The sequence below is a fragment of the Eretmochelys imbricata genome, chromosome 8 (genome assembly GCF_965152235.1).
Source record: "Eretmochelys imbricata isolate rEreImb1 chromosome 8, rEreImb1.hap1, whole genome shotgun sequence".
Taxonomy (NCBI): domain Eukaryota; kingdom Metazoa; phylum Chordata; order Testudines; family Cheloniidae; genus Eretmochelys; species Eretmochelys imbricata.
In genome coordinates, this window is record NC_135579.1 from 2,135,716 (window position 1) to 2,160,487 (window position 24,772).

A 24,772-nucleotide genomic window follows, 5' to 3' on the forward strand; every position below is an offset into this window, starting at 1 on the left:
ATGGATTCGTAACTGGTTAAAAGATAGGAAACAAAGGGTAGGAGTAAATGGTCAGTTTTCAGAATGGAGAGAGGTGAACAGTGGTGTCCCCCAGGGGTCTGTACTGGGGCCAGTCCTATTCAACATGTTCATAAATGACCTGGGAAAAGGGATGAACAGTGAGGTGGCAAAATTTGCAGATGATGCAAAACTACTCAAGATAGTTAAATCCCAGACAGACTGTGAAGAGCTACAGAAGAATCTCAAAAAACTGGGTGACTTGGCAACAAAATGGCAGATGAGATTCAACGTTGATAAATGCAAAGCAATGCACATTGGAAAACATCATCCTCACTATACATATAAAATGATGGGTCTAAATTAGCAGTTACCACTCAAGAAAGAGAGCTTGGAGTCATTGTGGAGAGTTCTCTGAAAACACCCACTCAGTGTGCAGCAGCAGTCAAAATAGCAAACAGAATGCTGGGAATCACTAGGAAAGGGGTAATTAATAAGACAGAGGGGAGGAGGGAATCCCCAGCCCAGAAGCAGGGCCCGGTGCACCCAGACAGTTACCCGGTTCCCAGCTGCTCCTGCGTTTAGGAGCAGAGAAGGGAACATCCCACCGCTTCCCCCGCAGCAGCATTGGGGCCATGTGGTGTCCCACTGTGCCATAGCCCACAGCGACCCCGCACCCCTCCCGATCCCCGCTGCAGAGACCTGTACGCTGAACCCAGCCACGATCTCCGTGGTGCACAAGGGGCAGAGGGGTCCCGCCGCATGGGTCTGTGCTGCCTTCCTGCCCCATGCAGCATAGCCACCGCTTGTCCCGCTCCTCTGGATCCCAGCAGACCTCTCTGCTGCCTTCGTTCGGGGCTGCCCCGAGGGAGCTCTGCCTGTGTCCATTAACATATGGACACAGGGCTACTGGCTGCACGCTGGTGTCCCGTGGCCACTTCCCCTCCCTCCTGGCCCAGATCGAATTTCCCAGCTGCTCTTACCAACAGACTGGCAGGGGCTTGAATGGTAAAGGGGCTGGCAGTGCGAGAGGGACAGGGCGCACGGACCCTGGAGTATGCTGGTTTCTGGTGCTGGACAGCAAAGATGAATGTGACGGGGACGCAAGGTGGCGGTTCTCAGCAACCTGCAGAGCCCCGGACGCACCTGAAGTAACTAATCTGCCTTCCTCTGCAGGTGCGTCAAGATTTACAAAGGCTTACGCTGAATTCACCCATGTATGTCAGGGCAGTTTAACCTTTCCCCGTGATATTTATTGCAGTCCCCAAAGAGTATTTGATACAGACACATTCTTGCCCTACTTACGAGCATCCGGTAATGTGGGATTGTTAACATTAGGGTTGGTGAACTGCTCTTCTTCATGCCAACACCTGTGCTCATGTGACAATGACGAGTGTCATTCATAAGAAAAGCATTTGTTATGTGTTAGTTGGCACACGCAATCCTCCTTTTGCAAAAGTTTCAACCAACGAATCAGGGGGCACCAAATGTCCGTTTGGCTTAGATGACCAGCCAGACATGATGAATTAGGAATCGGGAATGACCAATCACTGTATTGGTTTGTAGCGTCAGTGACCATTTCGACAGGGATTTCATAATCCAAGTGGAGAGAGAACCAACCTCTTGTCTACATATATGAGATCTCCTCCCTTGGGCTGCACTGAGAGATCATCTCCAGAGCTCAGCGCTAACAGACACCAGCAGACCCACAAACCACTTCCACCCTGAAGACAGCAGCTCTCATTGTGTTCCTTGCTCTGGGGCTCCTCTCCAGCTTTCAGGGTGAGTAACTTTTGCTGCAGCCTGTACGGAGCTCTGTGTCTGACCCTCTAACCTTCTGCACGGGCTCGACTATTAAAAAGCAGCTCAGCACCAGCTACGGACGTTTGGGTGTCAGGATTAAGCCAGGGAAGTGGCTCATGGCAGAAACAGCATTTTCCTTTGGGAAGATGTTACTGAGGAGCCATTATGGGCTTTTAACCAAACTCCAGTCTGGGAACTACAAACAATTGCACCTGCAATTAATTGTAGGCCCAGTGATGCTATTCGGGGGTTGGACTAGTTGACCTCCTGAGGTCTCTTCCAACCCTAATTTTCTATGATTCTATGATTTAGGTCAGACTGTGGGTGCATTACTCTCCATGTTTCTATTTGTCACAGCAATTGGATGAGGGTGCAGGACTCCTTCCCATGGCCCAGTTGCTGGTTAGCAATCTGCATCCGTTGTCCTAGGCAGAGATGACTGTTTTTAGCTGGTTTCTCTCTGACATTGTGTCCTTTGTGTCTGTGTTGTGTTCCAGATGCTGTCGGCCAGGGTCATCGGGTGAGTCGAACTCTCACTGTGAATGAATTGTCACTTGCCCCAATCTCTGGTACGTAGCATCATGGAAACCAGGACCTCCGGGTTAGAAACACGCTGGAACTCATGAGGCAATGTGGGAGCAGACTGTACCCCAGGCCCTAATGAGGGGAGAGCGAATCCCTGTGGTCAGGCTGCTGGATTCCATGCACGATTGGACAGGACACCATCTGTGATGGGCCTGTGGGAGGCACCGGGAGCAACTCAGATATGGAACGAGAGAGGGGATGGTATCACAAGAACACGAGGTTCTTTATATTTGAGTTAGAACTGTCCTCTAGCTCCTCTAAACTAATCCAGGCACCGGCTCCGGGCAGAATACGTGCAAGATCAGGACAGCAGGACCGTCGCTTATGGTCAGCTTTCCCTCTGCTGTGGGGACCGACTGCAGAGTATGGCCGGAAGAGGCTGGTAACACAGGTGCTTTGCTGGCTCGGTGCCTTTAACGTGCAGCGTGACGAACATGTTCCACACTCACAGTCCTGACAATCAGGAATGTCCAGGTTCGGCTGCCCATGTGCGCCAGGATGAGCACTCAGCCCACATAATTACTCCATTATTCACCAAATCAAGGGTGTGACTTCTCCTCCAACTTATCCTGGAAACTTGTTGTGGAGGAAACATTGTTCACAGCTTGGCATTCCCACTGAGAGCTTTGCTTCCGGTTGCCGGAGTTGTGAGCGACTATTTCGGGTGAGTCACAATGAAGGTGGGTTCTCCGACACCCTATATATAGTGGGGCTCTGTGTGGGGGGTTTACTGAGGGAGCACAGCACCAAGAGCCCACTGCAGACCAGACAGCCACGTCCGCCATGAAGATAACAGGGGCCGTTCTGCTCTTCGCTCTGGCACTTTCCTGCTTCTACTCAGGTGAGTCACTTTGGCTGTAGCCTGTGCTGAGCCTTGCCCTATCCCTGAAAGGATGGGGCCAGCCTCACTCTCATCCCTATAGGGATTCGCACACCCCCACAGTGGCTGATTCCAGGAGCAGCTGGTTTATTTCTGAGATGCCACTGCACAGCCTGGACATTGAGCAGCAGGCTGATTCCAGGAGTGCTGACCTGCCTGCACGGATCCCAGAGCTCGGAAGGGCTGTTCCCGGGCTTCTCTCTGGGCTGGGATCTCACTGACTCTGCCAGAAACCGAGGCAGCTCAAAAGATTCACAGCCCCTAGAAAAGAAACATCCATGGAATCCCCTTTCTTTTTGAATTTCTTCTCATCCACGGTTCTAGTTGTTTTCTGATTATTTTGTTGGGGACAAGGGGGTTGGTTGGCAATAAAATTCTTGATCTAGTTGCCTACATAATTTTAATTCCTGTCATTGTTTATTATGAAACTCCACAAAGAGGCCATTAGGTAGAGTGACCAGATGTACCGACTTTATAGGGACACTCCCAATATTCGGGGCTTTTTCTTATATTGGCGCCTATTTCCCCTCCCCTTCCCCCCAGTTTTTCACAATTTTTATCTACTTACCCTACCATCAGGAATCAAAAATTCCCACCCTGGATCAGACCAGGCACCCTTCTACCCAATCTCTGTTTCCAACACTAGCCTGTGCCAGTGTATTTAGAGCGATGTACAAGGCCCTCAGCAGTTCTGAGGGAAGCTTCCCACAGGAAAAATTTCTTCTCACCTTGTATTACGTAGGAGTTGCTTTATGCCCTGAATTAATCCAATTCAACGATACTTTATTAGCATGACAAGATCTATGGCATTGCCAAAGTAGAAAGCGGAGGATTTAGATCCTCTCCAAACATTTGCTTTTTTGGGGTTAAATCCCTACCTTGTAATGCTGGATGATCACGTTATCCATAGCTCCTTAATACAGATAATCTTCACTTGGGGGGCTGAGATCTTCGTCAATTGGATAGAGTTTCATTAACAAACAGAGTTAGACCTGTTCAGAATGAAACGTCTCACTAGAATTGAGTAATTGTTGATGTAATTCTGTGCTATGGCTTAACTCTGAAGAGACACTCAAATAATGATGGTTTCAGAGCAGCAGCCGCGTTAGTCTGTATTCGCAAAAAAAACAGGAGGACTTGTGGCACCTTAGAGACTAACCAATTCATTTGAGCATAAGCTTTCGTGAGCTACAGCTCACTTCATCGGATACGGAGCGAGAGAGAGTCAAAAACTGCTGAGGTTTTTGTGGATGCCCGTGAGATCCTGGATCCTGCAAAATAGCTGCTGAGACACAACCGTTAGTGTCTGGTATTTTTCAGACAGTGTCAATGAACGGATCAGACAGGGTCCGTGGCAGAGTGTGCAGTGTTATGGTCACACCATCCAAACGGATGTTAAAGTAAAATGTAAAACTCTCTTTCTGGATGCTTGTAATGTACTACGACATGAAGTTCCTGGAAAAGTAGGAAACTCCCCAGCCTCCCGCAAAGGTGAGGGTGAGATCCTGTAGAGGAGACACCTGTCTAGAGTAGGATCACTCTGGAATGTCCCAAGAATGTTTGCCTCTTCCTCCATTCCTCCTTTGCGACGTCACTTCAGTTAACACAGGTATACAAGAGCTGACATCCCTAGTCGCACAACCCCATACCAGAACATTTGAAAAGGCTCTGTACCAAAGTAAAGAGAGAGACTTGGTCAGAACTCGGGACACCAATAACCCCAGCACCAGGATGGGCGAGAGAATCTGAAACAGTCTCATTCTGTCTGTATGTTTTGTTCCAGATGCTGCTGGCCAGGCTGGTAAGGTAAGTCGAACTCTCCCTGTTCATTAATAATCACTTTCCCCAGTCTCTGGCTTGTAACATCACAGGGACCATGATCTCTGGGTTAGAAACATGCTAGAACTCATGACTCAAAGCAGAAGCAGAGTCTGCCTCGTGCCCGAGCCAGGGGAGAGTGAATCTCTGGGGCTGAGAATCCCTGGGTACATCTACACTGGAACAAAAGATCCAGGGCTTGGCCATGGCTGGACCGGCTGAGCTGACATGGGCTCAGGGGGCTTGGGCTGCAGGCCTAAAAATTGCAGTTTAGATGTTCGGGCTCTGGGATCCTCCCCCCTCGTGGGCTACCAAAGCTCGGGCTCCAGCCCAAGCCCAAATGTCTACACAGCAATTGTACAGCCCGAGCCTAAGTCAGCTGACCTGAGCTAGCCAGGAGTGTCTCACTGCCGAGTAGACGTAAGCCATGGGGTCAGAGTGATGGATTCCATAGACTATTGTACAGGGCAGTCTGTGATGGGCCTGGGGGAGACACAGGGAGCAACTGAGACAGAACAGAGGAGGTGACAGTATGACAAGAGCATGAGGTTTTTTATTTATGAGCATCTGCTGCCTGTGGAGATGTTCTTTCACTCACATTCTATATGATGTAGGTTCAGAAGCGTCTCTTAGACCAGCCTGTATCCCTATGTTCACCCCTTTAAGAAGACTGTGATAAATTTTGTACAAAGTATGCAGTGTAAGGTATCATTTGAAAACTCATAATGTGCTGAACATTATTGTCCTGTTAAGTCTGTGAGACACCATGGTATGTAAAGTTATAAGATTCTACTGTATAAGACATGTCCCCAGTCTGGGGAAACAGTCATAAACCAGAGACAAAAGACAAACTAACACCTCAGAGAGGTCTCTACATAATCAAATGGACCATCACGTGGTTAAGGGGCCATTATTTGGCAGCAAAAAAGCTGTGAGCGAGAAATTTACTTGTTGGCAAAGGAACAGCTGGAGGTTCCCATCCCCACAAACTTTCTGTCGCATGAACCTCAGCTGGAGATGATGCTCAAAGAAGAGGGAAAAATATAAGAATGGGGAACAAACTCCCCAAGTTACTCCTCCCTTTCTCTCTGCCCATGACATCAACAACACCTGAAAGACAAGGAAAGTAACACTGGACTGAGGGAGGGGTCCTGGCGGAAATGACAGCCAATAAGACTGCTGAAGCATTTGGTGAGAGAGACCTTTTGCTTTGAATTCACTTAGCTTGATAAGTCAGGCATTAGTGGTGTTTTGCTTTTATTTTCTTGTAGCCAATCCTGACTTTGATGCCTCCTGACTTGTAATCACTTAAAATCTATCTTTCTGTAGTTAAGCATCTTGTTTTATCTAAACCAGTGTGTTTGGATTGAAGTGTTTGGAAAACTCCATTTGCGACAATAGGATTTGTGCATTTCATTTTCTATTAATAAAATGACAGACTTTATAGGAGCTTATATGGTCCAGGAGGGTGCTGGGCAGTACAAGATGCACACTTCTGGGGGAAAGTCTGGGACTGGAAATTTGCTGCTCTTCCCCTGCAGTGTAATTCAAGAGTGGCTTGCCAAAGGACTCATACCGTACAGCTCGGAGTAATTTACATGCTGGAAGCTGTGTGTGAGTAGGAACAGGAGTGGTTGCTTTCATAGCAAAGCAGAGTAAAAGGCACCCCAGGTTGGAGGATTGAGGGGACACAGCTGTTCATCAGTCCAGATTGTACCCTGGGTAATGTCAGATTAGCATCTGATGACTCCGGAGATGCCCCTTCGCTCACACACCATGTGATGTGGGTTCAGAAACGTCTCTTACACCAGGAAGACGGGCCCGGCTCCTCCTGGCAGCGAGAGGGGAATTGGGAAGTCAGTTAATCAGAACATCAGTAGAGACTAGGGACAGGGTTAGGTACTGTGAGCTCTGGGGGGCCAGGGACTGTCCCTTCCTCTCTATTCAGAGAATGCCCAGCCCCATGGGTGAGTGGGGGGCATTGGGGCACTACTGAAATGCAGACAATAACTGTAATAGCAATTCTAATGTTCCTTGTAGGGTTTCTGCAGTGAGTACAAGAAGCCTCCGGAAATCTGCACCTTAGAGTACAACCCGGTCTGTGGCACTGATGGCAAGACATATGGAAACAAATGTGTCTTTTGTGGAGCAGTCTAGTAAGTATCAGAATAAAGGGCCCATTAACAAAAACTAAAATACAATTGTGAGGTAATTCAAGGCCCTTCCTGCGCCCATATCTTTACCTCGTAGAGGCTGGGTCGACTTCCTCAGTGTAATTTTTCCTGTCAGCAAATAAGCTCTGGTGAATTTGACCTACTGGGGCCTTGACAGATGCTTTGCTCTCATTGGCCATCAGGTTGCAGCACTGAGTTCTGTGTCTCTCTCTTTCCCTCTAGTGAAAACCTTGGAAGTCTTTGCTTTCAGCATTATGGAGAATGCAAGTCGCACAATGAGGACAAGGAAAGAGAAGACCTTTAGCATTTGGTTCCCACAAGCAGATCCCTGCACGGAGTCACGTTCTCATCTCATCCATCGGTTCCAGGCCTCTAAGAGCATCGCTGACTCCCCACCTGTCTATGCAATAAAGCAAACTCAGCAGAATTTGTGACCTCTGTGGGGTTTTTTTCCCCTTTCCAAGGAGGGACTCTGCTCTCCTGTGTCTCACACAAGCTCTCCCCAGCTTCCAGACCAGAGTTAATGAGAACACAAAGTGCAGTAACCAGTCACAGGCTTTAAGGGAGCCACAGACTGGCAAGTATTATATCTCCTCCTGCCATGGCTTTTCCTACAAGATAAATAGATACACAAACCCCGGACACGTTCCCTGTGTCTCACTCCCTTCCAGGCCTGAGTGCTCTCCAAGGACCACAACATGAGACCGTGAGCAAAGCCCACGTAAAAGGCCTTGACCTGGGAGAACAGCAAGGGATGGGAGGATACAGGATCCCCAACCCAGACATAGGGCCCAGGGGGCTACTTGTCAGGGTGGGAGGTGTAAAGGGCTTGTGGGCATGTGGATCCATGCTGTGCGTCACACCCTACACACCAACAAACCCTTGATCCTTCCGATACTGCCCCCCCAGAGACCCACGAGCTGCCCAGCCTGTCCGTCTCCTCCATGGCGCACAGGGGACTGCAGAGTCCCTCTGACTGGGGTCTGAGCTGCGCTGATGCCCTGTGCAGCAGACCAACAACCTGCCACATTTGGTTCTTCACGTGCATGGAAGCTGCCTCACTTCTGGGCTGCCCTGGGGGACTCCCAGTGACTCGGGAGAGTCTGGGGGCAGGGAGACGTCAGAGACAAAGAACGGGGAGGTTGGTATAAAGGGGCAGCCCGAAATGACTCTTGGGAAAGGGGGAGTCTATACAGGAAGGATGGGATCCACCTAAACCAGATTGGAACCAGATTGCTGCCACTTAAAATTAAAAAGGTCGTTGAGCAGTTTTAAAACTAAGGGCTGGGGGAAAGCCAAGAGGTGCGGAGGAGCACGTGGTTGGGACAGAGACATCCCTTAGGACAGGATCTACTAATGGAGATTGTCTATGTCCTAGTAAGGAGGAGAGGATGGAAGATGATAAAGTACAGGTAGGATCTGATGAGAAACAGTCAAATGAAAAAAAGTTTCATTTAATTACGTCATGCAAAGGGAGACAGCTAAAAAGCGACACATTTTAAAAGTGCTTATATACCAATAATAAGATGGGTGAACTAGAGCGCCTCGTATTAAATGAGGCTATTGATATAACAGGCATCACAGAAACCTGGTGGAATGAGGATAATCACTGGGACACAGTAATACCAGAGTACAAAATACATCGGAAGGACAGAACAGGTCATGCTGGTGGGGGAGTGGCACTGTATGTGAAAGAAATCAAATGAATCCAATGAAGTAAAAATCTTAAATGAACCAAACTGTGCCATAGAATCTCTCTGGATAGTAATTCCATGCTCGAATAATAAGAATATACCAGTAGGGATATATTACTGACCACCTGACCAGGATGGTGATAGTGACTGTGAAATACTCAGGGAGATTAGAGAGGCTATTAAAATAAAAAACTCAATAATAATTGAGGATTTCAACTATCCCATATTGACTGGGTTCATGTCACCTCAGGACGGGATGCAGAGAGAAAGTTTCTTGACACCTTAAATGACTGCTTCTTGGAGCAGCTAGTCCTGGAACCCACAAGAGGAGAGGTAATTCTTGATTTAGTCCTAAGTGGAGCACAGGATCAGGTCCAAGAGGTGACTATAGCTGGACCGCTTGGTAATAGTGACCATAATATAATTAAATTTAACATCCCTGTGGTGGGGAAAACACCACAGCAGCCCAACACTGTAGCATTTAGTTTCAGAAAGGGGAACGACACAAAAACGAGGAGGTTAGTTAAACAGAAATTAAAGGGTACAGCACCAAAAGTAAAATCCCTGCAAGCTGCATGGAAACTTTTTAAAGATACCATAATAAAGGCTCAACTTAAATGTATACCCCAAATTAAAAAACAAAGTAAGAGAACCGAAAGGAGCCGCCATGGCGAAACAACAAAGTAAGAGAAGTAGTGAGAGGCAAAAGAGGCATCCTACGAAGAGTGGAAATTAAATCCTAGTGAGGAAAATAGAAAGGAGCATGAACTCTGGCAAATGAAGTACAAAAATACAATTAGGAAGGCCAAAATAGAATTTGAGGAACAGCTAGCCAAAGACTCAAAAAGTAATAGCAAACATTTTTTTAATGACATCAGAAGCAGGAAGCTTGCTAAACAACCAGTGGGGAACTGAACGATCAAGGTGCTAAAGGAGCACTCAAGGACGATAAGGCCATTGTGGAGAAACTAAACGAATTCTTTGCATCAGCCTTCACGGCTGAGGATTTGAGGGAGATTCCTAAACCTGAGCCACTCTTTTTAGGTGACAAATCTGAGGAACTGTCCCAGACTGAGGTGTCATCAGAGGAGGTTTTGGAACAAATTGATAAATTAAAGAGTAATAAGTCACCAGGACCAGGTGGGATTCACCCAAGAGTTTTGAAGGAACTCAAATGTGAAATTGCAGGACTACTAACTGTAGTCTCTAACCCATCATGTCAATCAGCTTCTGTGCCAAATGGCTGGAGGTTAGTTAATGTGGGGCCAATTTTTTAAAAGGGCTCCAGAGGTGACCCTGGCAATTACAGGCCAGTAAGCCTGACTTCAGTACCTGGCAAACTGGTTGAAACTATAGTAAAGAACAAAATTGTCAGACACAGAGATGAACATAATTTCTTGGGGAAGAGTCAACATGGTTTTTTAAAGGGAAATCATGCCTAACCAATCTACTAGAACTCTTTGAGGGGGTCAACAAGCATTTGGACAAGGGGGATCCAGTGGATATAGTGTACTTAGATTGTCAGAAAACCTTTGACAAGGTCCCTCGCCAAAGGCTATTAAGCAAAGTAAGCAGTCATGGGATAAGAGAGAAGGTTCTCTCATGGATTGGTAACTGGTTAAAAGATAGGAAACAAAGGGTAGGAGTAAATGGTCAGTTCTCAGAATGGAGAGAGGTGAACAGTGGTGTCCCCCAGGGATCTGTACTGGGGCCAGTCCTATTCAACATGTTCATAAATGATCTGGAAAAAGGGATAAACAGTGAAGTGGCAAAATTTGCAGATGATACAAAAACTACTCAAGATAGTTAAATCCCAGGCAGACTGTGAAGAGCTACAAAAGAATCTCACAAAACTGGGTGACTTGGCAACAAAATGGCAGATGAGATTCAACGTTGATAAATGCAAAGCAATGCACATTGGAAAACATCATCCCCGCTATACATATAAAATGATGGGTCTAAATTAGCTGTTACCACTCAAGAAAGAGAGCTTGGAGTCATTGTGGAGAGTTCTCTGAAAACATCCACTCAGTGTGCAGTGGCCGTCAAAACAGGAAACAGAATGTTGGGAATCATTAGGAAAGGGATAGATAATAAGACAGAAAATACCATGTTGCCTCTACATATATCCATGGTACACCCACATCTTGAATACTGCGTGCAGATGTGGTCGCCCCATCTCAAAAAGATATTTTGGACTTGGAAAAGGTTCAGAAAAGGGCAACAAAAATTATTAGGGGTATGGAGCGTCTGCCATATGAGGACAGATTAATGAGACTGGAACTTTTCAGCTTGGAAAAAAGACAACTAAGGGGGGATATGATAGAGGTCTATAAAATCAAAACTGGTGTGGAGAAAGTAAATAAGGAAGTGTTATATACTCCTTCTCATAACACAAGAACTAGGGGTCACCAAATGAAATTAATAGGCAGCAGGTTTAAAACAAACAAAAGGAAGTATTTTTTCACACAAGACACAGTCAACCTGTGGAACTCCTTGCCAGAGAATGTTGTGAAGGCCAAGACGATAACAAGGTTCAAAAAAGAATGAGATAAATTCATGGAAGATAGGTCATGGAGGATAGGAGGATGTACAGAGATGGTGTCCCTAGCCTGTGTTTGCCAGAAGCTGGGAAATGGTGACAGGGAGTGGATCACTTGATGATTCCCTGTTCTGTTCATTCCCTCTGGGGCACCTGGCATTGGCCACTGTTGGCAGACAGAATACTGGGCTAGATGGACCTTTGGTCTGACCAGTGTGCCTGTTCTTATGTTCTCATGACTCAGGGACCCGGTTTTGATTCTCAGACTGAGATGTTTCAGAGTAACAGCCGTGTTAGTCTGTATTCGCAAAAAGAAAAGGAGGACTTGTGGCACCTTAGAGACTAACCAATTTATTTGAGCATGAGCTTTCGTGAGCTACAGCTCACTTCATCGGATGCATACTGTGGAAACTGCAGAAGACTTTATATACACAGAGACCATGAAACAATACCTCCTCCCACCCCACTCTCCTGCTGGTAATAGCAGGAGATTGTTGCATGGTCTCTGTGTATATAATGTCTTCTGCAGTTTCCACAGTATGCATCCGTTGAAGTAACTAATCTGAAGTAACTAATCTGCCTTCCTCTGCAGGTGCGTCAAGATTTACAAAGGCTTACTCTAAATTCTCCCATGTATGTCAGGGCAGTTTAACCTTTCCCCACGAATATTTATTGCAGTCCCGAAAGGGTATCTGATACAGACACATTCTTGTCTGACTTACAACTTACAAGGGAATGACGATTTGCTGTATTGGTTTGTAGAATCAGTGACCATTTCAACAGGGATTTCATAATCCAATTGGAGAACCCAACCTCTTGTCTATATATATGAGATCTCCTCCCTTGAGCTGCATTGAGAGATCATCTGCAGAGCTCAGCGCTGACAGACTCCAGCAGACCCACAAACCACTTCCACCATGAAGACAGCAGCTGCCGTTGTGTTCCTCACTGTGGGGCTCTTCTCCAGCTTTCAGGGTGAGTAACTTTTGCTGCAGCCTGTACAGAGCTCTGTGTCTGACCCTCTAACCTTTGGCACGGGCTCGATTGTTAAAAACTAGCTTGGCACGAGCTAAGGACATTTGGGTGTTGAGACTAAGCCGGGGAAGTGGTTCATAGCAGAAACAGCAATTTCCTTTGGAAAGATGTAACTGAGGGGCCATTAAGGGCCTTTCCCCAAATTCCAGTCTGGGAGCTTCAAACAATCGCACCTGCAATTAGTTGTGTGCCCCGGTGATGATATTTCAGGCAGGCTGTGGGTGCATTACGCTCATGTTTCTATTTGTCACACCGATTGGATGAGGGAGCAGAAAACCTTCCCATGGCCCAGTTGCTGGTTAGGAAGCTGCATCCATTTTCCTAGGCAGAAATGAATGTTATTAACTGATTTCCCTCTGACATTCCCTTCGTGGTATGGTTTGTGTCTGTGTTTTCTTCCAGATGCTGTCGGCCAGGGTCATCGGGTGAGTCTAACTTTCACTTTGAATGAATTGTCACTTGCCCCGATCCGTGGTATGTAGTATCATGGAGACCAGGACCTCCGGGTTAGAAACACGCTGGAACTCATGAGGCAATGTGGGAGCAGACTGTACCCCAGGCCCTAGTGAGGGGAGAGCGAATCCGTGGGGCGGAGACTACATGTGGTCAGAGTGCTGGATTCCATACACTATTCCACAGGACACCATCTGTGATGGGCCTGTGGGAGTCTCAAAAAGCAACTCAGAGACAGAATGGGGAGGGGATGGTATAACAAGTGCATAAGGCTTTTTATATTTGAGCATCTGCTTCCTGCGGAGATGCCCCTTCGCTCACACACCTTATGGTGCAGGTTCGGAAGAGTCTCGTGGACCAGGGAGACGGGCTCAGCTCCTCCAGGCAGTGAGAGGAGAATTTGGAAGTCAGAACCACAGTAGAAAGAGACAAGGGACAGGATAAGATAGTGCAGTGGTGGTGGGGGGTGTGTGTGACTGTCCCTTCCTCTGTGTTCATAGCATGCCCAGCACCATGGGAATGTCAGGGTACTACTCCAATACAGACAATAACACTGATATTCATTGCACTTGTAGGGTTTCTGCAGTGAGTACCAGAGTCGTCCAACTTTCTGCACCTTGGAGTACAACCCGATCTGTGGTACTGATGGCAAGACATACGGCAACAAATGTGCCTTTTGTAGTGCAGTCTTGTAAGTAGATAGGATGAAATTCAATAAGGACAATGCAAAGTGCTCCACTGAGGAAGGAACAATCCGTTGCACACACACACAGTGGGAAATGACTGCCTAGGAAGGAGTCCTGCGGAAAGGGATCTGGGGGTCAGAGTGGATCACAAGAGAAATATGAGTCAAGAGTGTAACACTGTTGCAGAAAAAGAAAACATCATTCCGGGATGTATTAGCAAGAGTGTTGTACGCAAAACATGAGAAGTAATTCTTCTGCTCTACTCTGCACTGATTAGGCCTCAACTGGAGTGTTGTGTCCAGTTCTGGATGCCACTTTTCAGGGGAAATGTGGAGAAATTGGAGGAAGTCCAGAAAAGAGCAAGAAAAATGATGAAAGGCCTAGAAAACATAATCTATGAGGGAAGCTTGAAAAAATTGGGTTTGTTTAGTCTGGAGAAGAGAAGACTGAGAGGGGACATGATAACAGTTTTCGAGTACATAAAAGGTTGTTACAAGCAGGAGGGAGAAAAGTTGTTTTAATTAACCTCTGAGGATAGGACAAGAAGCAATGGGCTTCAATTGCAGCAAGGGCAGTAGTTAAGCACTGGAATAAATTGCATGGGGAGGTGGTGGAATCTCCATCATTGGAGATTTTTAAGAGCAGGTTAGACAAACACCTGTCATGGATGGTCTAGATCAGTGGTTGGCAACCTGCATGCAGCCCATCAGGGTAATCTGATTGTGGGCTGCGAGACATTGTGCTGACCGTGACTGTCTGCAGGCACTGCCCCCCACAGCTCCCAGTGGCCTCAGTTTGCCGATCCCGGCCAATGGGAGCTGCGGGAAGTGGCAGGCAGCACATTCCTGCGGCCCACCACTTCCCGCATTGGCCGGGAATGGCAAACCACAGCCACTGGGAGCTGGGGGGGAGGGCCGTGCCTGCAGACAGTCAACATCAGCACAATGTCTCACGGCCCTCAATCAGATTACCCTGATGGGCTGCATGCAGGTTGCAGGCTGCAGGTTGCCCACCGCTGGTCTTGATCAGGAGTGCTGGGGACTGGACTAGATAGGCTCTCAAGGTCCCTTCCAGTCCTACGATTCTATGATTCTAAAGAAATAAATAGCCCATTAATAAAAAAAAAAACATAATTGTGGTGTGATTCAAGCCCCTGCCTGCGCCCATGTCTTTACCTCCTAGATGTTGGGTCAACTTCCTCAGTCTAATTTTTCCTTTCAGCAAATAAACTCTGGTTAATTTGACATAATGGGGCCTTGACAGAAGCTTTGCTCTCATTGCCATAGGGGTTGCAAGCCTGAGTTCTGTGTCTCTTACTTTCCCCCTAGTGAAAACCTTGGAAATCTTTGCTTTGACCAGTATGGAGAATGCTGAATCCTCAGGGGTGCTGAGTGCTGATATGGAGCTGAACCCCATTTGCTTCTAGTTCCCACCAGCAGATCCCCACATGGAGCCATGTTCTCGACTCATCCTCCATTTCCAGGGCTCCTGACAGCATCACTGACTATCCCCTCTTCTGTGCAATAAAGTAAACTCAGCAGAATTCGTGACCTATGGTTTTTTTCTCTTTCCAAGGAGGGACTCTGCTCTCCCGTGTCTCACACAAGCCCCCACCAGCTTACAGACCGGAGTTAATGAGAACACAAAGTGCAGTAACCAGTCACAGGCATTAAAGGAGCCACAGATTGGCAATTATTATATCACCTCCTGCCATGGCTTTTCCTACTAGAGATATTGATACACAAACCCCAGACACGTTCCCTATATCGGACTCCCTTCCAACTCTGAGCATTCTCCTTGGATCAAATCATGAGATCATGAGCGAAGCCCCAGTAAAAGGTGCATAAAAAGGTGATGGCCGCGGGTTGGAGAGCTAAGGGGGGTGCCATTGAGTAGACCCCAGAGGGAGCAGAGATGCAGGGATTCAGTTAACCCCAGAAATGTGACATGCCCCACGTCACAGAGCCATGGATTCATAGAGCGTAAGGCCATTACATCATCTAGTCTGACTTGCTGTATCACGCAGGTCTTACATTTCACCATTACCCCTGTGCCGGGCCCAGCAATGCAGCTTCCAGAAAGTCACCCAGACTGGGTCTCCAGAGATGGTGAATCCACCATTTTTTCTTGGAGTTTGTTCCAATGGTTTGTCACACTCATCGCTAAAAATGTCCATCTAATTTCTAATTGGAATTTGTCTGGCTTTGGTTCCAGCCACTGACTTGTGTTCTGCCTTTCTCTGATCTCATAATGAACCTTTTAGTACCCAGTATTCTCTCCCCTTCAGGGTACTTACACACGGCAATCAAGTAACCTCTCTGCCTTCTTTCTGATAAGCTAAACAGAACGACCTCTTTAAGTCTCTCACTGCTCAGGCATTTCCTCCAGTGCTCGAGGCACACAATGCACAGTCAACCTGTGGAAATCTTTGCCAGGGGATGTTGTGAAGGCCAAGACTATGACAGGGTTCAATAAAGAACTAGAAAAGTTCATAGAGGATAGGTCCATCAGTGGCTATTAGCCAGGATGGGCAGGGATGGTGTCCTTAGCCTCTGTTTGCCAGAAGCTGGGGATGGGCAACAGGAGATGGATCACTTGATGATTACCTGGTTCTGTTCATTCCCTCTGGGGCACCTGGCACTGGCCACTGTCGGAAGACAGGACACTGGGCTAGATGGACCTTTGGTCTGACCCATATGGCTGTTCTTATGTTCTTAAGTCATTTTTGTGGCTCTTTTCTGCACCTCCTCCAATTTTTAAACATCCTTTTTCAAATGTGGACACCACAGTTGGAGTCAATCTTCCAGTATTGGTCCCAGCAATCATAGAACCATAGAATCACAGGACTGGAAGGGTCCTCGAGAGGTCATCTAGTTCAGTCCCCTGCACTCAAAACAGGACTAAGTATTATCTAGACCATTCCTGAGAGGTGTTTGTTCAACCTGCTCTTAAAAATCTCCAATGATGGAGATTCCACAACCTCCCCATACAATTTATTCCAGTGCTTAACCACCCTGACAGTTAGAAATTTTTTCTAATGTCCAACCTAAACCTCCGTTGCTGCAATTGAAGCCCATTGCTGCTTGCCCTATCCTCAGAGGTTAATTAAAACAACTTTTCTCCCTCCTGCTTGTAACAACCTTTTATGTACTCGAAAACTGTTATCATGTCCCCTCTCAGTCTTCTCTTCTCCAGACTAAACAAACCCAATTTTTTCAAGCTTCCCTCATAGGTCATGTTTTCTAGACCTTTCATCATTTTTGTTGCTCTTCTCTGGACTTTCTCCAATTTGTCCACATCTTTCCTGAAATGTGGCCCCCTGAACTGGACACAATACTCCAGCTGAGGCCTAATCAACGCAGACTAGAGCAGAAGAACTACTTCTCGTGTCTTGCTTACAACTCTCCTGCTAACACATCCCAGAATGATGTTTGCTTTTTTTCGCAACAGCATTACACTGTTGACTCATATTTCACTTGTGATCCACTCTGACCCCCAGATCCCTTACTGCAGTACTCCTTCCTAGGCAGTCATTTCCCATTTTGTATGGGTGCAACTGATTGTGCCTTCCTAAGAGGAGTACTTTGCATTTGTCCTTATTGTATTTCATGTCCCTATTTACTCCAGTTTGTCCAAATCATTTTGAATTTTAATCCTATCCTCCAAGCATGTGCAACTCCTCCCATCTTGGTATCGTCCACAAACTTTGTAAGTGTACTATCTATGCCATTATCTAAATCATTGATGAAGATATTGAACAGAACCGGACCCAGAACTGATCCCTGCAGGACCCTACTTGATATGCCCTTCCAGCTTGACTGTGAACCACTGATAACTACTTTCTGGGAATGGTTTTCCAACCAGTTTTGCACCCACCTTATAGTAGCTCCATCTAGGTTGCATTTCCCTAGTTTGTTTATGAGAAGGTCATGAGATGCAATATCAAAAGCTTTACTAAAGTCAAGATATACCACGTTTACTGTTTCCTCCCTTAACCATAATGCTTGCTACCCTGTCAAAGAAAGCTCTCAGGTTGGTTTGGCATAATTTGTTCTTGACAAATCCATGCTGACTGTTACTTATTACCTTATTATCTTCTAGATGTTTGCAAATTGATTGCTTAATTATTTGCTCCATTATCTTTCTGGGTACAGAAGTTAAGCTGACTGGTCTGTAATTCCCCGGGTTGTCCTTATTTCCCTTTTTATAGATTGGCCCTTTTCCAGTCTTCTGGAATTTTTCCCATCTTCCATGACTTCTCAAAGATAGTCACTAATGGCTCAGATATCTCCTCAGTCCGCTCCTTGAGTATTCTAGGATGCATTTCATCAGGCCCTGGTGACTGAAAGATATCTAAGTTGTCTAAGTAATATTTAACTTGCTCTTTTCCTATTTTTGCCTCTGATCCTACCTCATTTTCACTGGCATTCATTATGTTAGACATCCAATCACCACCAACCCTCTTGGTGAAAACTGAAACAAAGAAGTCATTAAGCACCTCTGCCATTTCCACATTTTCTGTTATTATTCCCCACACCCACCCTCATTGAGTAATGGGCCTATCTTGTCCTTGGTCTTCCTCTTGCTTCCAATGTATTTGTAGAAGGTTTTCTTGTTACCCTTTATGTCTCTAGCTAGTTTGATCTCGTTTTGTGCCTTGACCTTTCTAATTTTGTCCTACATACTTCTGTTATTTGTTTATATTCATCCTTCGTCATTTGACCCTTGTTTCCACTTTTTGCAGGACTCAAATTTTTATTTTTAGATCATTGAAGATCTCCTGGTTAAGCCAGGGTGATCTCTTGCCATACTTACTGTCTTTCCTACACAGTGGGATAGTTTGTTCTTGTGCCCTTAATAATTTCTCTTTGAAGAACGGCCAACTGTCTTCAATTGTTTTTCCCCTTAGACTTGCTTCCCATGGGATTTTACCTACCAACTCCCTGAGTTTGCTAAAGTCTGCTTTCTTGAAATCCATTGTCTTTATTTTGCTGTTCTCCCTCCTACCATTCTTTACAGTAATTAACTCTATCATTTCATGATCACTTTCACCCAAGCTGCCTTCCACTTTCAAATTCTCAACCAGTTCATCCCTATTTGTCAAAATCAAATCTAGAACAGCCTCTCCCCTAGTAGCTTTCTCCACCTTCTGAAATAAAAAATTGTCTCCAATGCATTCCAAGAACTTACTGGATAATCTGTGCCCTGTGTTATTTTCCCAAAGATGTCTGACTGGTTGAAGTGCCCCATCACCAGCAAGTCCTGTGCTTTGAATGATGTCATTAGTTGTTTAAAAAAAGCTTTATCCAACTCTTCTTCCTGGTTTGGTGGTCTATAGTAGACCCCTACCATGACATCACCCTTGTTTTTTACCCCTTTTATCTTTACCCAGAGACTTTTAACAAGTCTGTCTCCTATTTCCATCTCAACCTCAGTTCAAGTGTATACATTTTTAATATATAAGGCAACACCTCTTCCCTTTTCCCCCTGCCGGCCCTTCCTGAGCAAGCTGTCCCCTTCTATACCAATATTCCAGTCATGCATATTATCCCACCAAGTCTCTGTGATGCCAACTATGTCATAGTTGTATTTATTTACCAGCATTTTGAATTCTTCCTGCTTATTCCCCATTCTTCTCACATTAGTACAAAGATATCTCAGATTCTGATTTGATTCCCCCCCTAGTTCTGTCTTGTTTCTCCCTTATCCCTGCTATACCAGCCCATGCTCCCCCCAATTCCAACTCTTCTCCCAGGTATCCATGTTTTTGACTTACCTGTGGGCTTTGGTCACCTGCCCCCTTTGAACCTAGTTTAAAGCCCTCCTCACTAGGTTAGCCAATCTGTAGCCAAATATGCTCTTCCCCTTTCTTGATAGGTGGACCCTATCTCTGCTTAGCAGTCCTTCTTCCTGGAACAGTGTCCCATGGTCAAGGAAGCCAAAGCCCTCCTGGCGACACCATCCTCGCAGCCAGGCATTCACCTCCAGGATGCATCTGTCTCTGCCCGGGCCCCTACCCTTGACCAGAAGGATCGAAGAGAACACCATCTGCACTCCCAACTCCTTCCCCCTTACTCCCAGAGCCTATAGCCATTTCTGATCTGCTCAGGGTCATACCTCGCAGTATCATTAGTGCCCAAATGGATGAGTAGCATGGGGTAGTAGTCAGAGGGCTGGATGATCCTTAACAATCCCTCCATAACGTCTTGGATATGGGCAGTTGACAGACAGCATACCTCCCAGGATGCCATGTGAGGGCAACAGATGGGTGCCTCCATCCCCCTCAGAAGAGAGTCACCAACCACCACCACCCTACTTTTCCTCCTGGGAGTGGTGGCTGTGATCCTCCCAGCCGCGGGGGTACATGGCTTCTCCTCCTCCTCTGGGGGTGATTCCTCATCGCTCGTTGCCAGGGCAGCATATTGGTTTTCCGATACCATGGTGGGTGGGTTGGGAGCAGAGGTGGAGCACAGCCTGCTGCCAGAAGTCACCAGAGCCAGTGTCCTCCCTGTGACAGAGCCATGTCCTCTCCCCGGGTGGTGTGACAGCAGTCCTCTGTAGCTGGGTAGCCTCCTCAGCCTTGGATGTCTCCATGTGAATACTCTTGAGGAATTCCTCCTGTGCACGGATGCTCCTCAGCCTAGCCACCTCCTCCTGTAGCTCACCCACCTGCTTCCTGAGAGATTCCACCAGCAGGCACCTCTCACACCGGATGGTCCCCCCAGCCTGGCTTTCTGAGAGTGGGAAATGCAGGCCACAGTCTCTGCAAATCCACACCAGGATTTGGGTAGAGGCCTCCATGGTCAGGTTCCCTGACTGGATGCAGGTACAGGTGGAGGAGACAGGCGCAGCATTGTCACTGGCGATGCGGCCCTTCCTAACCATAGCGACTATATTATGACTCCCTTTTACCAATCCCCTCTCAAACTCCCCTGTTTGCTAGCTCTCCTTGGTCACCTAGCCTCTGGCTTTTAAGGCCTTCTCTTCTCCGTCAGCCCTACCCCCTCGTTAATCACACAGGGGTAGGATGATCATAAGGCTGATTGAGGCTGATTAAAGATGATCAAGGATGATCCAGGGAACAAAGGCGCAAACAGTCCCCAGACCCACAATCCCAAATGACCCAGTATCTGAAATAACTGAAAATAACTGAGATAACCTGAAAGAGAAAGAAAGAAAGAAAAACACAAACAGCCAAACAAACTCACTCACCCCGAAGTTAGTACTCGCACCTTGTTCATTCAGCAGGGGAATCTCCTTCTCCCCCTCTCAGATTTAACTGGGAATTGGTCCTGCTTCGAGCAGGGGGTTGGACTAGATGACCTTCAGGGGTCCCTTCCAACCCTGATATTCTATGATTCTATGATTCTCTCAAACTGCCCTGTTTGCTGTCCCCTGTTTGCTCTGTCATGTACAGAGGTAAAATCACCTCCTAACGCCTGCACTCCCCTGCTTCTACAGCCAAAGGGTCTCGTTAGCCATTTCTGTTACATCGGGAGCTCATGCTCAGTTGCTTGCCCACTATGAAGCCTAGCTTCGCTTCACAGTCTCCACTTTCCAGGAGACTGTCCCCTATTCTACAGGACCAGCCTGCAGCCGCTAGACCCAAGTGGATAACTTTTCATTGGCTGTATTAAAACCTATTTTGTATGTTACAGAACATCTTACGAAGCAATCTAGATAGTTCTGTTTGACAGCCCTGCCCTCATCATTAGATGCCACTCCTCCAACCTTTGTGTCATCCACAAATTTTATCAGCAATTATTTAGTATTCACTTCCAGAGCAGTGATGAAAAAAGTCGAAAACTGCCATGCCTAGTACTGATCCATGCAGAACCTCACTAGAACCACCCTCATTCACTGATTATTTCCTCTTAACAACTACTTGTTGAGGCCTATGAATTAGGCAGTTAATAATCCATTGAACATGTGCTCTATTGATATTGTATAATGCTAACTGTATAGTGATAATGCAAATGTTTTTAGTCACCATGTTGTGGGGTACTAAGTTGAAAGTCTATGTATGTCACATCTGCGCAGACCCATTTATCCACCAAATATCGTCTCCCTCCTGCCTGAGCTCGAGTGTCCAATGACCTGTTACAAACAGGCTGGCAGGTGCTTGAACACTAAAGCAGGCGCAGGTGTGTTGGGAACAGGACACGCAGACCCTAGAATGTGCTGGGTTACTGGGGCATGATAGCATAGACTAGTGTGAGTGATGCAAAGCAGCTGTTCTGAGCAAGCAACAGTGCACAGACTCACAGGCCAAAGGTAAATGATCTCTCCTCTCTACAATGCTGTACTAAGATTTACGATTTTGGTAGAATTAGCCATGCGTGTGAGAACAATATAACTTTCCTCACGAATATTTATTGCAATCCCCAAAGTGTTTTCATAATGGCCACTTATGAGCGTCCTGTATTGTGCAGTTTATTTGCATTAGGGATGGGGAACATTCTTCATGCAAACACCTGGGCTCATCTGACAAGCAGGATTGTCATGCATGAACAAGAGTATTTGTTATTTGTTGCTCGGCACACCTGACTTTCCTGCTGGAAAAGTTTTAGCCAACTAATCAGGGAGCAACAAACGTACTTACATCTGACTTAGATGATCAATGAGCCATCATGAATTAGGAATAGGGAATGACCATTCACTGTACTGGTTTTTAGAGTCAGTGACCATTTCAACAGGGATTTCATAATCCAAGTGGAGAACCCAACCTCTTGTCTATATATATGAGATCTCCTCCCTTGGGCTGCATTGAGAGATCATCTGCAGAGCTCAGCACTAACAGACTCCAGCAGACCCACGAACCACTTGCATCATGAAGACAGCAGCTGTTGTTGTGTTCCTCGCTATGGGGCTCTTCTCCAGCTTTCAGGGTAAGTAACTTTTGCTGCAGCCTGTACAGAGCTCTGTGTCTGACCCTCTAACCTTCAGCACGGGCTAGACTGTTAAAAACCAGCTCGGCACCAGCTACGGACATTTGGGTGTCAAGACTAAGCAGGGGAAGTGGTTCATGGCAGAAACAGCAATTTCCTTTGGAAAGATGTTACTGAGGAGCCATTATGGGCCTTTACCCAAACCCCAATCTGGGCACTGCAAACAGTCGCACCTGCAGTTAATCATGGGCAATGATGACAGTATTTATGGGTCTGAGCGTGAGTGCATTTGTCTACATGCTTCTATCAGACGTTCCTTTGTGGTTTTCTAGCCTGATTGTAAATCTCCATTCCCACTGGGGGCTGATTCTCATCTCACACACACTGCTGTCTAACCTGCTTGTGAGGGTCATGGAGTTACATTACCATACAGCTGGGGTTAGTGTAGGGAACCTTCCCATGGTCACATTTGACAATGAGGAAGCTGCATGCATTGTCCTACAGAGATGAATGTTCTTAAGTGACTTTCCTGCCAGCATTTCCCTTCATTGTGTCATTTGTGTCTGTGTTTTTGTTCCAGATGCTACTGCTAACAATGGTAAGGTGAGTCCAACTCTCACTGTTAACTAATTATTCACTTCCCCTGATCCCTGGTTTGGAACATCAAGGAGCCCATGACCTCTGCATTAGAAGCATGCTAGGACTCAGGAGTAAATTGGGAGCAGGCTTGACCCTGTGCCCTAGTGAAGGGGAGAGTGAATCCCTGGGGCTGAGACTCCATGTGGTCAGAGTGATGGATTCCATCTTTACTGGACAGGACACCTTCTGTGATGGGCCTGCGGGAGGCACTGGGAGCAACTCAGAGACAGAACAGGGAGGGGCCGATATCACAAGGGCACAAGGATTTTTATATTTGAGCATCAGCTGCCTGCGCAGATGCCCCTTCCCTCACACACCTTGTGATGCGGGTTCGGAAGAGTCTCATGGACCAGGGAGACGGGCTGTGTCGTTGCCCTTTCTTAGCTCCTGCTGGCAGCAAGAGGGGAATTGGGAAATCAGTTCATCAGAACCTCTGTAGAAAGAGCTGAGGGGCAGGTTAGATAATGTGAGTTCTGGGAGGCAGGAACTGTCCCTTCTGTGTTCATAGCACACCCAGCACCATGGGACGCCAGCAGGGCCCTCATGTAATACAGAGAATGGCATTAGTGATAATAATAATTAATAATAACAGCAGCCACAGGGTTTCTGCAGTGAGTACCAGAAGCCACCTTCTGTCTGCAGCAAGGAGCTCCACCCGATCTGTGGCACTGATGGCAAAACATACAGCAACAAATGCTTCTTTTGCAAAGCAGTCTGGTGAGTACAGGAATAAATGACCCATTCATAAAAATGAAAACACAATTGTCATGTAACTCTAGCCCCTGCTGGCGCCTGTCTGTCTTTACCTCCTACAGGCAGGGTCAACTTCCTCCGTCTAATTTTTCCTGTCAGCGAATAAGCTCTGGTTAATTTGACATAATGGGGCCTTGACAGAAGCTTTGCCCTTGTTTCCCAACCAGTTACAGCCCTGAGTTCTGTGTGTTGGTTTTTCCTTCTAGGGAAAACCTTGGAAGTCTTTGCTTTAAGAAAGAAGGAGAATGCTGAATCCTCAATGGGGCTGAGGTGGAGCTGGACCCTTTTTGCTTTTAGTTTCCATCAGTAGATCCCCACATGGAGACACGGTCTCTGCTCCTCCTCCATTTCGAGGGCTCCTGCCACCATCGCTGACTCTACAGCTGCTGTTCAATAAAGTAAACTCAGCCAAATTCTTTACTTCTGTGATTTTTAACCCTCCCACCCCCACCCAATCAGCTACCCACATTCCTCCCAAGCCTGCCCAGACCCAGGACCTGCAGAGGCTGTCCATCTCCTCATTGGTGCACAGGAGACCACAGAGACCCTCGAGCCAGGGTCTGCGGTGCCCTCATGCCCCTATGCAGCAGACCAACAAACTGCCAACCTTGCTTGGTCCTCAGCAGAAGTATCAGCTGCCTCAGTTTGGGGCTGCACTGGCGGGGAGTATCCCTCTGCCCCCAACCTCTGAACACAGTGCCCCTGGCTGTCTATCGATGCCACATCACCACTTCCCCTCCCGCCAGGCCAAAACTGGCTGTCCAAACGAGAGTTACACACCAACGGGCAAGGTGCCTGGACTTGAAAGCAGCTGGCACAGCTGTA

At 46.9% G+C, this 24,772-nt stretch overlaps 1 protein-coding gene across 1 annotated transcript; it reads left to right on the top strand.

Moving 5' to 3' along the window:
- Positions 1 to 22,497: 22,497 nt before the first annotated feature.
- Positions 22,498 to 24,199, top strand: LOC144269207 (ovomucoid-like). Its single transcript, XM_077824722.1, has 4 exons — positions 22,498 to 22,555; positions 23,136 to 23,158; positions 23,787 to 23,911; positions 24,154 to 24,199. Exons 1-4 carry the CDS (start codon positions 22,498 to 22,500, stop codon positions 24,197 to 24,199), a joined length of 252 nt encoding a protein of 83 aa, XP_077680848.1.
- Positions 24,200 to 24,772: the final 573 nt, after the last annotated feature.

Bases quoted from the DNA above. Each gene is read 5' to 3' on its own strand.
- LOC144269207 (XM_077824722.1), top strand. From the start codon at position 22,498: ATGAAGACAGCAGCTGTTGTTGTGTTCCTCGCTATGGGGCTCTTCTCC. The intron at 22,556-23,135 runs GTAAGTAACTTT...TTTTTGTTCCAG, and splicing joins GCTCTTCTCCAGCTTTCAGG to ATGCTACTGCTAACAATGGT. The intron at 23,159-23,786 runs GTGAGTCCAACT...TAATAATAACAG, and splicing joins CTACTGCTAACAATGGTAAG to CAGCCACAGGGTTTCTGCAG.